Source organism: Dipodomys merriami, unplaced genomic scaffold (assembly GCF_024711535.1).
Source record: "Dipodomys merriami isolate MVZ:Mamm:240054 unplaced genomic scaffold, mDipMer1.0.p SCAF_7, whole genome shotgun sequence".
Lineage (NCBI taxonomy): Eukaryota > Metazoa > Chordata > Mammalia > Rodentia > Heteromyidae > Dipodomys > Dipodomys merriami.
Window position 1 is genome coordinate 37,739,645 of NW_027206290.1, and position 13,914 is coordinate 37,753,558.

At 39.6% G+C, this 13,914-nt stretch overlaps 1 protein-coding gene across 10 annotated transcripts in view; it reads right to left on the bottom strand.

The window, feature by feature from the left end:
- The window catches only part of Sh3glb1 (SH3 domain containing GRB2 like, endophilin B1), a 32,461-nt gene extending 23,628 nt beyond the window's left edge, over positions 1 to 8,833 (bottom strand). For 3 of the 10 annotated variants that reach the window (XM_070006363.1, XM_070006361.1, XM_070006358.1), the window contains exon 1: positions 8,385 to 8,832. In XM_070006363.1, coding sequence (XP_069862464.1) covers positions 8,385 to 8,456 — 72 coding nt within the window. In that variant the 5' untranslated portion in view covers positions 8,457 to 8,832. Of the gene's footprint in view, positions 1 to 8,384 lie in introns of all 10 variants that reach the window. The other 7 variants (XM_070006359.1, XM_070006357.1, XM_070006362.1 and 4 more) reach the window with 5 other exon arrangements.
- Positions 8,834 to 13,914: the final 5,081 nt, after the last annotated feature.

Sequence of the window (13,914 nt, forward strand, 5' to 3'; positions counted from 1 at the left end):
GATTCTTTTACTAGTGTGCTTCCCACCACTAGTGTATATTAGTGTGCACTCTACCACATCCAGCCCTTGTGCTTTCCCTGTAGTAGGATGACAGAAACCCAGTCATTGGTGAAAATGGGATCTTGCAAATTGTTTTTGTCTAGGATAGCCTTAAACTTCCACTCTCCAATCTCTATCTCCCAAATAGTTTGGTTTACAGGATGGAGCCACCCTTCCCAGCTCTCTCTTCTGTTTTTTTTTTTTTTAATTTAATAAAATTTATTTGTGAACATACTGTACAGAGGAGTTACAATTACATGGGCAGGATAATGCGTACATTTCTTACCAAGCATTGCAGCCTCCTCCTTTGTTTACCCTTCACATCCCTTCCCAGCCTCCCCCCTCCCCTCCAATCCCAATCCTTCTCATTCCACCCCCCCCCCCATGTTGTAAAGCTAGTTTTGGACATGACAACTTGTACTTCTCATTGTTGCAATAGGTCCACCTGTATACTTAAACAACTGGTTTTTCCCCATCTCCTCCACAAGTTATACTGACATCAAATATAGTGAAAGCAGGGGTTATACTGTGGGGGAGGGACATACAAAGCAACAAAGAGATAATCTTATAAATGTGTTAGAAACACATGCATGAAAGAAAAAAACATTAAAATACACATCTAAGGGTTCATTTTCCTGACAGCACATTATCTGACCTTTTCCGCTTGACTCATACATATACTAGATATTAAATAAGGGAAACCATGGGACCTATGTTTCTTTGGGCCTGGCTTACTTCACTTAATGTAATTTTTTCCAAGTTTTTCCATTTCCTAACAAATGGGGCAATGTCATTCTTTCTGATGGAGGCATAGAATTCCATTGTGTATATATACCACATTTTCTTGATCCATTCATCTACTGAGGGGCATCTGGGTTGGTTCCATATCTTAGCTATGGTAAATAATGCTGCAATAAACATAGTTGTGCTGGTAGCTTTAGTGTGGTCTTGTTTGTAAACATTTGGGTAAATGCCCAAAAGTGGGATTGCTGGGTCATAGGGGAGTTCTATGTGAAGTCTTTTGAGGAACCTCCATACTGCTTTCCAAAGTAGTTGAACAAGTTTACATTCCCACCAACAATGAAGTAAGGTTCCTTTCTGTCCACATCCCCTCCAGCATCTGTTGTTGTTAGAGTTCTTGATTTTTGCCGTTCTAATTGGAGTGAGGTGATATCTCAATGTTGTTTTGATTTGCATTTCTTTTATGGCTAGGGATGTTGAACATTTCTGCATGTGTCTATTGGCCATCCTTCTTTCTTCTTCAGAGAAGTTTCTCTTTAAGTCTTTCGCCCACTTATTTATTGGGCAGTTGTTTCTTTGAGGATTTGTTGTTGGGGGGTTCTCTTCTGTTTTTAACATGCATGAATCACTGGCACTTGTCTATTTATGAGTTAACAATACGTGGACTTAATATGTGTTAAAAATTCCATCTATTAAGCAGGACATCGGTACTCAAAGGAAATCCTATGGTAAGAATTATAATTTTAGTGCTAAATAAAGGCTTATAGTAGGGAAATAATCTGTCCAAGGGTCAGTACTGACATTTAATTTTACCCTTGTGTTTTAGTTATTAAGTCTTATACTATACCATCTTTACATTAAATACTTGCTAATTTAAAGAAATTTAGTTTTTACTTCTATTACCATTATCCATACACATTCTATGCTTCCTTGTCTGAGGGTATTTGTATCTTCCAGCCTATCCTTGCCTTTTAGTGACATTCAATAATTATTCACCTAATTGAAGGCCACCTACATGTGATCCTGAATGAAAAAAAAAAAGGCAGAAGAGGGAGGGCACACAGTAAGAACACTGATGCTTTTATATTATTTAATGAAAAATTGAAATCTTGTTATATAAATGTAGAATTATAAAAGACATATTTCTCATGATTAAATGGGAAATATTTTGGTGGCTAAAGAGTTTTCTCCATCATTATTCAGGTTTATCGTATTAACATCAGGTTTATTGTATTAACAAAAAATATGTTTAATATATATTTTCCCTAAAACATTTTAAAGAATGTATAAACTACAAAAGGCTATTAAGTAACCAAATTAGCAGATTTAAGTTATTGATAAATTATTTATACATAAATTATTTGTGGGCAGGCACTGGTGGCTCATGCCTGTAATTCTAGCTACATAGGATCTAAGGATTGTGATTTGAAGCTAGCCTGGGCAGCAAAGTCTATGAATCTCTGATTTCCAATTAACCATCAAAAAAGCTCAAAGTAGAGCTGGGGCTCAAATGATAGAGTGCTAGCCTTGAGCAAAAAAAAGCTAAGGGACAGGGCCCAGGCCATGAGTTTCAAAAAACAAAAATATTTTATGTGTGGGACAGTGATGATAGGTCAAGATGCATTGTATGCCGGGTGCCAGTGGCTCACACCTGTAATCCTAGCTACTCAGGAGGCTGAGATCTGAGGATTGCAGTTCAAAGATTGCCTGGGCAGGAAAGTCCCTGAGACTCTTATCTCCAATAAACCACTAGAAAACTGGAAGTGGTGCTGTGGCTCAAGTGGTAGACCGCTCGCCTTGAGCTGAAAGAGTGCAGGGACAGCGCCCAAGCTCAGAGTTCAAGCCCCACAACCAACGTTAAAGAAAAAAAAAAACAGATGCATTGTACTTAAAATCTAAGTATGGAACTGTTACCACTTTGTACAATAATAATTTTTTTGTTTTGTTTGCCAGTCCTAGGGCTTGAACTCAGGGTCTGGGCACTGTCTCTGAGCTTCTTTTGCTCAAAGTTAGCACTCTACCACTTGAGGCGCAGCGCTACTTCCAGCTTTTTTTTTCTGCTTATGTGGTACTAAGGAATCAAACCCATGGCTTCATGCATGCTAGGCAAGCAATCTACCACTAAGCCACATTCCCAGCTCTAACAATTTTTTTAATAATAAAAATATATGGAATTCTTCTGTTACAAGATAATCAGCATATGATGTGATTTTGCCTGCAAGGATTTTATGTTCTAATACTGTCTATTGCAAATATAAAATTATAACAATGGTATACTTTTTAGAAAGACAGAAGACCTACTACTTCTCTTCTTTTTCTGAAAGATTCCTTTCCTATGTAATTAAAGGTTTAAACATAAAAGTTTTTCATTTTCCACATCTTCAAGTCCACATCACTAAAAGACCAGAACTGATTTAAAGCATTTAATAAATAGACTGTGGTAACATTTATTAAGAACTTTGGTGGAAAAACCTATAGTAAATGTCAGAATGCAAGTAGGCTATAGAAATCCAAATTTTATATTCTCTATAATGGACTCAGATGCATAATCTTTTCATACTATTTCATTTGTACCATAGTAAAATAGCCCAAGAAAACAAGGTTTAATTGTCTCTCCTTTACATATTTTTTCTAAATTTTTTTTTTGGAGGGGGGGTCCGGTCATGGGGCCTGAACTCTGGGCCTTGGCACTGTCCCCCAGCTCTTCAGCTCAAGGCTAGCGCTCTACCACCTAAGCCACAGCGCCACTTCCGGCTTTTTTTCTTTTTGGTTATGTGGTACTGAGGAATCGAACCCAGGGCCTCAGGCATGCAAGGCAAGCGCTATACCACTGAGCACCTTCCCAGACCCCCTAAATATTTCTTTAAGGAAAGGATTGTCTTTGAGTTGGCTGCCTTATGCCAGATACTGCAGTATTTCTTTTTAAAAATTTTTAAGTAAAATAGGCAAAGATAGCCTACAATATAAAACAGAAACTGAATTCCATAAGCTTTTATAAGAAAGGAGGAGGAAATACGTAAAGCTGTGTGATAAAAAGATGTTGATGTAATATAAATTGTAACCACCAATTCTCTGGTTAGAAAGAGTAATAGTCTAAAAGTAATCTAAATGCCTTGAGAGGAAATAAGTAACAAACTGAGCATATTTAATGAGGACTTATCACTGTTTCTCAATTTTGGTTGTTCTTTAGCATTACTTGAGGGCAGGGAGTTTCAAAAACAATGCTGACCAATACATCCCTAAATTCTAATTTCACTGGACTAGGATGTAGAATATATATGGGTTAAAGATTCCCCAGGTAAATTCTGGCATACCTATGACTTAAAACTATGTTTTAAGCTCCTAATTATTTAAGTGTGCATTACTTGTTTTAGTGCAGCAGGCATGACTTTCCTCTTTGGCATTTTTAATCTAGCTAGTACTGTCACTTGACTATGCAAGAGTTTTGCTTCAAAAACATGAGCTGGAGAAAAGGGAGAGGGTGGTTTGGGGGTGAGGCATGGTTGAGAATGTTGAAAGGGGTAACACTGATAAAGACACATTGTATTCAAAAACTATTTACTATGTACAACTATTTAAATATAAAAAATTTAAACTATGAAATCTGTCTTCACAACCAGATTTAAGTAATAGACCTAGGTGTTTCATAATTTTAAATAGCAGAGCAATAAGGAGTGTATGACTTAGTATAGCTTAGAAAAACCATTTGTGACTTTTGTCATTACCTTAAAAATATTTTCAAGAAATATGATGAATTGAAAATAATCTTGAAGGCTTTCTATTGTATAATTTATGTAGCACTTTGGCAAAAATTTTCTTAGCTAACAGACTATCTTCTATCTAATAGTTTACTGAATTAAGACTAATGCCATCAAAGCATGCAAATATAGTTTTAAGTAATGGTAAATATGTAGGACCTTTTATGAGAAAATTCAGAGATTGTAAATGTGGTCTGCTTTATTAAAATTGTAAAGATACAGTGAAATTATCACAGTTTAAATTCTAAAAAGGAAACAGGATTTAAGAAAGGCAGGAATTGAAACTTCAAACAGGATACAAAAGGAGTTAACTGATGGCATTATCATCTTGACATCTCCAGGTGAAATACACCATTATGCTTGCTGAAAGAATTTGAAGATTAAGACTAATCTTAGAAATATGTTTCTAAGACATATTCCCCAAGAAAAGAGCTGAGATTCATAAAATTCATAGAATAACTTAATGAGAAGATATCTTACAAAATTAAAAATGAACTCCCTAAGTATTTTAGTTTTAAAAAGTGTTTAGAAAGTACATGTTCCCTTATTTTAAAATCAGTGAACAAAGTTTGGCCTTAATATCAAGTGTAAATTAAAATTTCACTTCTTGTTCATTTATTTACTCAAAAGAGTTATCAGATGAAATAAGAGAACAGTGTATACATAAATATACTGATATATATATATATATCTACACAGATATATATATATCTGTGTAGATATACAAAGAATAAAATATTTAACTATGACAAGTTTGGTACTAAACTATGAACTTGGTCTTATTCATCTTTGTATCTTTCAATGCCAAGTACTTAAAAGGTACTCAGTAAATATGTAGTGAAATGGATTTAAGGCAGAATATATAAGTAAGTTTTTTTTACCATGCTAAATTTAACATGCTAAATTCCGGTTGCCCTACGTGTAAACTCATATTCAGGGGCACAAACTTCCTTGGCTATAATGATACAAACGTTAAGATGAACCACGACAGATATTAAGAAAGGAGGGAAAAAATGTAAGAGTTGATTCCTCAGGATGTATCTTATGAAAGATGTAAAGTATAGAGTCACAGAATTTGAGAGCTACAAAGGACCTTACATAATACTTCATTAAAAGAAAAATGTCGCATGACCATAAAGAATTAAAATATGTCAAGTGATTTCACATAAAGCTCTTATGGTTTGACAAACCTTCATAGTTCAGAGGCATTTGAAGCTGTTTTGAAGGAAGAAAACTAATCAGAGAGATGGATGGCATTCAAAAAGTTTCACTACATGAACAAAGCCCAGATTTAGACAATTTAGAAAGAAATGATACAGTAAGAACAGTCCTTACATATGTAAAAACAAGTTTAAAACTTGATCATTTAAAGCTCAATTAAGGAATTTAGACTAAAAGGATTTTAAGAATAGCTATTAAGACACCAGTAAAATAACAAGGGATAAATTACCTAATCATTTTTCATTCCATTTTTTTTAAAGCAACAAGTACACAAATAGACTAAGAACATTCAAACTTACTTATATATTCTGCCTTAAAATTGTTTAAAGTATCAAGATTTACTAATTCTAGACAGTACACAGTAGTGATGACTCATTTATATACTTTTGAGCTGATAGTTTTTAAAACAGAGCAGTTTATGTTTTTTTTGTGCTGGTCATTGGGCTTGAACTTAGGGACAGAGTAGTCCCTGAGCTTTTTGTGTTCTTGCTGTGTAACTTGAGCGATAGCTCTACTTCCTGCCTTTTGCTGGTTAGTTGGAGTTAAGAGTCTCATGGACAAGAAGTTTCCTGGACTGGCTTCCAAGTGTAATTCTTAGCTCTCAGCCTCTTGAATAGCTAGGATTATAGGCATGAGCCACCAGTGCCCAGTGTGGAAGTTTAAACTTAAAATTTCTAAGGTAAAATGGAAAAAAAAAAAAAAAGTACAGCAGGTGGCTTATCACAAGATTCTTGAAATCACAACTGAAATCAAATGGAAATTATTCAGGAAAGAAATCTTAGATCCCACTCTACAGTTGTCTACACTTATAAGTGCTAACAGATTAAAAAAGCTTTTCTTAAAGCATTAAAGCAGTAATTAAAATTCATCTAGAAAGTACATCTTTTGAGAGTTTTCCTAGATTTACTTTTTTTAAGTTGAATCCACCAACCATTTAAATGTTAGCAAAAATATCCTATATAAACAGAATGGATTATGTACCTGAAATTTATCCAATTATATGGCATTATATAGTGTCAAGTTTTTATTAAGCATCAGAATCATTCAGCACTAAGATAAACAAAATATCACAGATTTTAGTTCTCTACTACGGTCTGTCAACGTTAAGTCTAAAGAAAGTGTCTCAGAAATCGAAATTTATTTTATACTCTCAATCATATGTCTCTATTTTTTTTACGGGAGAAGCAAGGAGAAGAACAGGCTTGCTACTTACTATAGATTTAGGAAATAAGCTAGATGGAATTCTCCATCTCTTGTTATCTACTGTTGATAATGAAATATTGTTTGTACTAGATGACCTTTAAGGTTTCTTTAGGTCACGTCCTTTTATTATTCTATAGCTCTTGAACCTGTGATGCTTATCCAGAAAGAGAAAGCAGCTTGCAGTAGTAGTAGGTCAGACAGCACCTGGTTATTTACTAGCCCTGCAAGTGAATCAAGTTATTTAATCTCTGAGGCTGTTTCCTTATATATAAAGGGGAGTTAGTAACATCTGACAAGTTGTCAGATGGGACTGGAGATTGTATGTCAAATGTATAGCCAAATGCTTGAAACACTTCTTTTCATCATATAGGCAGAGAATATCTTATTGTACTTCTCCCATTCTTTTGCCAAGATTAATGAAACACAGGGTCAACTTTGCTACTAAAAATTGAGGTAAAGGAAAAAAAGGAAAGAAGGCAAAAGAACACACTCACATTTCAGTACCAATCTGGCAACACGTATGAGAAAATTATTTTTGCTTTCTAAAAACAAAAGAGAATGCTGTTGCTATTCTATGACACTAAAGAACAGATTGTTTATAACCCGTGTTGTGAAATTGACATCTGCTCACAGATTTGCTGAGTTGGCGCAATGTGAGTGATGACTGTAGTAAGTTGTCCAAGTTCCTTACCACACACACTTCCTTGATTACGGCATCTTGAGAAGCAGTGAACTTTTCCCTTGACAATGCACTTGAAAGAAACCACTGTGACCATGGACACAACATCACGAAATCTCTTCGTCTCCCTTGGCTTTACCAACAGGGCTTCCCATTTGGGGAGAGAAGGAAAAGCTCCCCTCCCCTTAATTCTAGGTTTCCCCAAGTCCTGGGCAAAAAAGTCTGGATACCAACAGGCGATCTCCATTTCCTCTAGGGGCTGCCAAGTCCAGGGACGGGTCTTTCCTGGGGGATTGGGGGCCGCTGGTGGGAGCTGTGCTGGCAGCTCTCGGGTTGAGAGACAGGAAAAGGAAACTCCCTCCTCGGCCTCCCAGCCGTCGGGAGGAGATCCGAGGGAAGGGTGGGGGCGGCACAAGCAGGGTGGGTGTCCGCCTCGGTCCCCTCCCCGGTCCCGGGAGAGCGGCCTCCCCAGGGGGTGTCGCCCATCCGCCCCCCCAGGGTGAGCTCAAGGTGTCCTCCCGGGGTGGAGGAAGCCCCGGGCCGCGTCGCGACCCGCCCCGCCTCGCTACGAGCGGCGGTTGGCCAAAAGCTGGGCGAGAAACGGCCTCCGGGGCCCCGCAGGGGCAGCAGGCCGCGCCACTAGTCCAGGCCCGGGGACGCGGAGTCGTCGCCTCGGAGCTCGGCCCCTCCCGGGTCCCTCCCGGGACGCCGCCACCGCCACCCCCCCCCCCCCGCCGCGGTACCTGCACCGCGCGACTGAGGAAGGTGCCCGCGTCGGCCGCCAGCTTCTTCACGTTGAAGTCCATGATGTTCATTCTGGGCGGCAGCCGGGCGGAGCCGCCGGCCGACCTAGCGGAGAGGCGGAGGCGCCGCCACAGAGCCGGGACGCGGAGCGCGGGGCGCGGTAGGTGGAGGGAGGCGGCGGGAGGCGGCGCCAGCTCCGCCGCCGCAGCTGTTGTTTCCGCGAAGGGGGCGGAGGCTGAGGCGAGGCGGGGGTGGGGAGCGCGCCCGGGAGCGGGTCTTGACCCCGGACACCGCCGCCGCCGGAAGAGCGGCCTATCGGATCCGGAGAGCCGCCGCTAACGCCGACGCCGGCCGCGGAGGGCGGGCGAGCGGGCCCCAGGCGGGCGGGCGGGCCCCCAGGCGGGCGTCCCTGTGAGGTGGGGCTAGCCCCCGACACAGGAAGCCGGGGCCGGCACGGGGCGGGGCCTCCGCGAGGTTATCGCGAGAACAGCGACCCCTAGAGGTTTCCGACGGCCGAGCCCGTGGAAGCGCCGGGAGCTCCGCCCCGCCCATTAGGGGACCCAGAGGGCGTCGCGCCGCCACTGCCACCTGCCTTCCCAGTACAGGTCTGCGGCCCGGCACGCCGGAGACGTCGTTCCTCGGAAATGACAGCACAGAAAAACAGCATCTATGAAATAAGAGCCAGCGGACCCTGTCATCTTGTCGTAGCGGTAATATCTCACCGGCCCCCGAGGCCTGTTCGTAGTAGAATAGGGTTGAATTGAGGGTTCGCGCTTAGCACTGCGGAGGACCTACTGTGTGCCAGGCTCTGGAGCAGGGCCCGGGGAGATCTTGCTCTCAGTCTCCTTACTTGACCCTGAGACTTACCTGGTGCCTTAAGAAACATCATTCTGGCGTACAGATGAACACCAAGCTCCTACCTGCATAGCACTTTATTTAATAGGATAATCCATAACTGTTGAGCTTGAATAATTTTCACAGCGATTGTGAAAAATGGCTTAAACCCTGTCACTCCGAAATCACTCTTAAGGCAAAATGTCCTACAGATCCTATGCTTGAAAGAAATCAGAAAGTCTCAAGCGTGGAAGGAGGCATGTTGTTGGTATTTCCAGAATAAGGAAACACTGATGTTTGTGTATGGCGCTGACAACCCGGTTTGAAACAATGGGTCTGGGGAAAACGCAGGCCCAGCCCGCAGTGAAATCTATTCAGGCTTCAGTGTTTTACCACAACAGAACACACAAGGGCAATAGCTGTTGTTAAATAGGATGAAAGTCACTATTAAAAACATGAGTAGGACAAGAAAGTAATATATAAATATTTGTGTTGTGATGACAGAAGCATTTATCTCTTTTTAAAGTAACTCTAGTATCAGAGGCTGTATCAACTCTGAACTATTCCATGTCTTTCATCTCTAATCTTATCTTTCCAGAAAAGGAAATATATAAACACAAGTCCTGTTTTTCCATTCATTGGCTCTTTTTAGATTTTTTATGTAGAAAAGCACCACCCTCCCTTCAGATTTCTGTATTGAAAACAGGGACATTTGCTCATCATGCCTCGATGCCACCATTTTGGGAAATAACTCTACATCTTCTTCAAGTGTTTTGATTTTCCTAGACTTGACAAACAAACAAAAAATCCCAGCAAAACTTCTAACTTTTGAGCCCTTTACAGATGCAATCTTGTTTGCCTTGCTCATATGTGTTCTCACCTTTGGAACTTTTTTTCTTTTGTTTTTGCTCTACCCAGATCTTGAACTCAGGGCCTCCTTGCTTGCTTGCCTTGCTTGCTTATGGCTGATACTTTACCACTCAAGCTGTGCCCTGCCTTGCTTTTTGCTAATTGAAGATGAAGCCTCTCTGTTTTTGTTTTTTTAACTGTATTTTTTTTTTGTCTTTTGTCTTTTTTTTTTTTTGTACTGGGGATCAAACCCAGGATGTTGCACTTGCTAGGCAAGCACTTTGCCACTGGGCTTCATCTGAGCCCACTCTCATCTTTTCCTTAGTGGTTGGCTTCAAACTATAATCTCCAGTCTCCCGAGTAGCTTGAATTACAAAACTCCCTTGTCTTCACCTCCTATCTTCTATGCTCCTTCCCCCATTGTCAAACATTTCAAAGGAAAGGGGGTGGTATCTCAGGTGTTCTCTTTGGGTAGAACCTCTCCTCTCTTAATCTTAGCTACACTACACAGTAGCATTATTGGAGAATATGAGCAACCACTGATTCTTGGATCACACCCTGAGTATGGACTGGGCATCTCTAAGGTGATTCTAAAACATGTCCAAGGTTAAAAATGAACTCATCATCTTCTAGACTAGAGCTTGTTCTTCCAGTCTACTTTGCCAACAGATCCATTCTGCTTCTCTTACCAAAGGGGAGTCCATTAACGATGGCAATATTTCCTATTCATTTTTATATTTTTATGCCTTAGATTCCTAGCTATATTGGCTCTTTAAATAATTTGTTAGGCTCTTTTGTGATACTACTACCTAAATCTGAATTTTATTCTTTCTTGTTTGAGACTGGGACTTGAACTTGGTACCTGATGTTTTTGTTCATTCGCTGATACTCTACTAACTGAACCAGGGCTCCAACCCCTAAACCTAACTTCCAAACACCAGATTCAATATTTCCAGTGATCAGACTATTGTTTGCTTTTCCCAAGGGTTGACTCTTTTTTGAGGCTTCTATACTGGTGAATCGAATCATGCATGAAATCCCATAAGCCATAAATCTAGGTCTCTTTGTTATTTGTTATTGCCATCTCCAATTAATCTAGTCTTGCAGTTTCTTCTTTAAAATGCTTTTCATCTCTTGAGCTTAAAAAAATTTGAAGCCATTTCAAACTAACAAAAGAAAGAATAGTACAAAAAGTTCTGTAGACACTTTATCTAGAAACCCTACTCAGGCTTCAGCAAATTGTTCCAGTGTCTTCAGAGTGAAAACATCCAAGCCAAGATCACATGTTGTACCTCAGTGCCATGTTGCTCAATCCTCCTTCAGTCTGGAATAATTCTTCAGGCTTTTCATACATCCCCGTTTCCCCTTTCTTCCCTATAGATGACCGCCACTTTTAAACTGGTATCATTGATTTTGATTGTATGTTTCTGTTTTCGTAATATATGCATGTATATATGTGTACTATTTTATTTTGTAAAACGACTTTATTGGTGTTACAAATATACTTTTCTAATTAGGGATCAATGCTTTTATCTGCGGAATTATTCTTTGTGAAATAATTTCCCATGTCTTACAGTTTTTTTTTAATGGATTTACATTCCACTATTGAAAAATGTTTCATATGTCAGAAATTCTAAGGGTATCACTTGCCAGTGAGAAATTTTGATATGAAATTCTTTCTTGGGTTAGAAATTACAAGATCACTCAGATGTCTCACATTAGAAATTAACGATACTTATAAAATTTCAGGGGAGAATTTTCCTCATTTCCAAGTGATAAAAATGCTTCCTTCCAACTCACTGAATGGATTTTATCTATTCTGGCCTTTCACTGAGAGTTTCGGATTTCATAAGTTTTTAATTCGTGTATATGTGAAGCCAGTAAGTGGAACTGGAGTCATTCTTAGTTACTGAGTCTGTTTGTTCAGGCTCTGCCTCCCATCACCATGTGAGGATTTAAAAACTAATTTTTAAAATTGCTGAATAATGGCCGGGTGTCAGCTCACGCTTGTAATTCTAGCTACTCAGGAGGCTGAGATCTGAGGATCATGGTTCAAAGCCAACCTGGGAAGGAAAGTCCATGAGAGTTTTACCTACAATACACCACCAGAAAACCAGAAGTGCCACTGTGGCTCAAGTAGTAGAGCGCTGGCCTTGAGCTGAAGAGCGCAGGGACAGTGCCCAAGCCCAAAGTTCAAGCCCCATGACCAACAAAAAAATATATATATACTGAAAAAGGAAGTGACTCAAGTGATAGAATGCTCACCTTGAGCGAAAAAGCTTAGGGACAGCGCCCAAACTCTGAGTTCAAGCCCTATGACCAGCAAAGAAATTAAAATAAAGAATAAAATAAATTACGGAATAAAATTTGTATATAATATGTTAATATTTTGAAATATGTATATATTGGAATGACTAAATTGAACAAATGAACATGTATTATTTTCACGTGAAATTTTTATGGTTAAACACTCAAAAAGGCACATTCTTTATGCATTTCAGAAATATATTACATTATTAGTAGCTGTAGCCACCATGTTATTCGATAGCTCTTCACTGGTTAATTCTAGTAACTGAAATTTTGTATACTTAAACCACATCATCTAGCCTCTACTTCTCTTGCTCACTAATCACTATCAGTCTTGTTTTGCTTCTGCCAGTTCCTGTTTGTGTCTCTTTAGACTAGATTCCATACATAAATGATATAAGACATAAATGAAGACATATGGTATATGTCTTTTCCTGCTTTACTTCATTTAATATATTGTTCTATAGGTTTATCCATATGGTTATAAATGACACTAAACTAAAATAAACTATGTATATGTGTGTGCATTTATTTTCGGCAGTACTAGGGTTTGAAATCAGAGCTTTGCACTTGCTTGGCAGGTATTCACTACTTGGTCTATTTACATTTTTGGACCAAGTCTTGCATTTTTGTCCTGGGACAGCCTTGACCATGATCCTCCTATTTATACCTTTTGTAGATGGCATCATAGCCTTGGCCTACCGTGCCCAATTTTTTTGCTGAGATGCTTGGGCTGGCCTTTAACCAGAATTCTCCCTCCCAAGTAACTGGGATTACAAAACAGTCATTCCATCCAGATAAAAATATTTTTAAAGCAGATATGACACTAACCTTTTGATGTTTATGGATTGACAGGAACTAAGTTATTAAATGAGTGGATTATATTATATAACAATATAATTATAAATTGTGTTTAGAGCTATGAAGTACTCAGAAACAAAAAGCCAGAAGTATATCTGTGGCTCAAATAGTACAGTGCTAGCCTTTAGTAAAAAAGCTTAGGGAGGGCTGGGAAGGTGGCTCAGTGGTAGAGTGCTTGCCTTACATGCCTGAGGCCCTGGGTTCGATTCCTCAGCACCACATAAGCAAAAAGAAAAAAGCTGGAAGTGGTGCTGTGGCTCTAGTGGTAGAGCGCTAGCCTTGAGCTGAAGAGCTGAGGGACAGCACCCAGGCCCAGAGTTCAGGCCCCATGACCGGAACCCCCCCCCCCCAAAAAAAATAAAAGGCTTAGGGAAAGTGCCTAGGCCCAAGTTCAAGTCCCGGCAAAGGGGCTGGGGGGGGAGGGAGGGAGGGAGGGAGACTGGGAGAGAGCAAGGGAATGGGTGACATTGCCCCAAAAGAAAGAAATGTACTCATTACCTGACTTATGAAATTGTAACCTCTCTGTACATCACCTTTCAAATAACAATAAAAAATATAAAAATTTTAAAAACTAAAAGTGTAAGTTTTCACAATTCTTCAGTGGTCTGTCCCTTGACTTGTCATACTAGTTTTAAAATTTGATACCATCCTAAGCAAAGAAAAACTAAAATTTTAAAT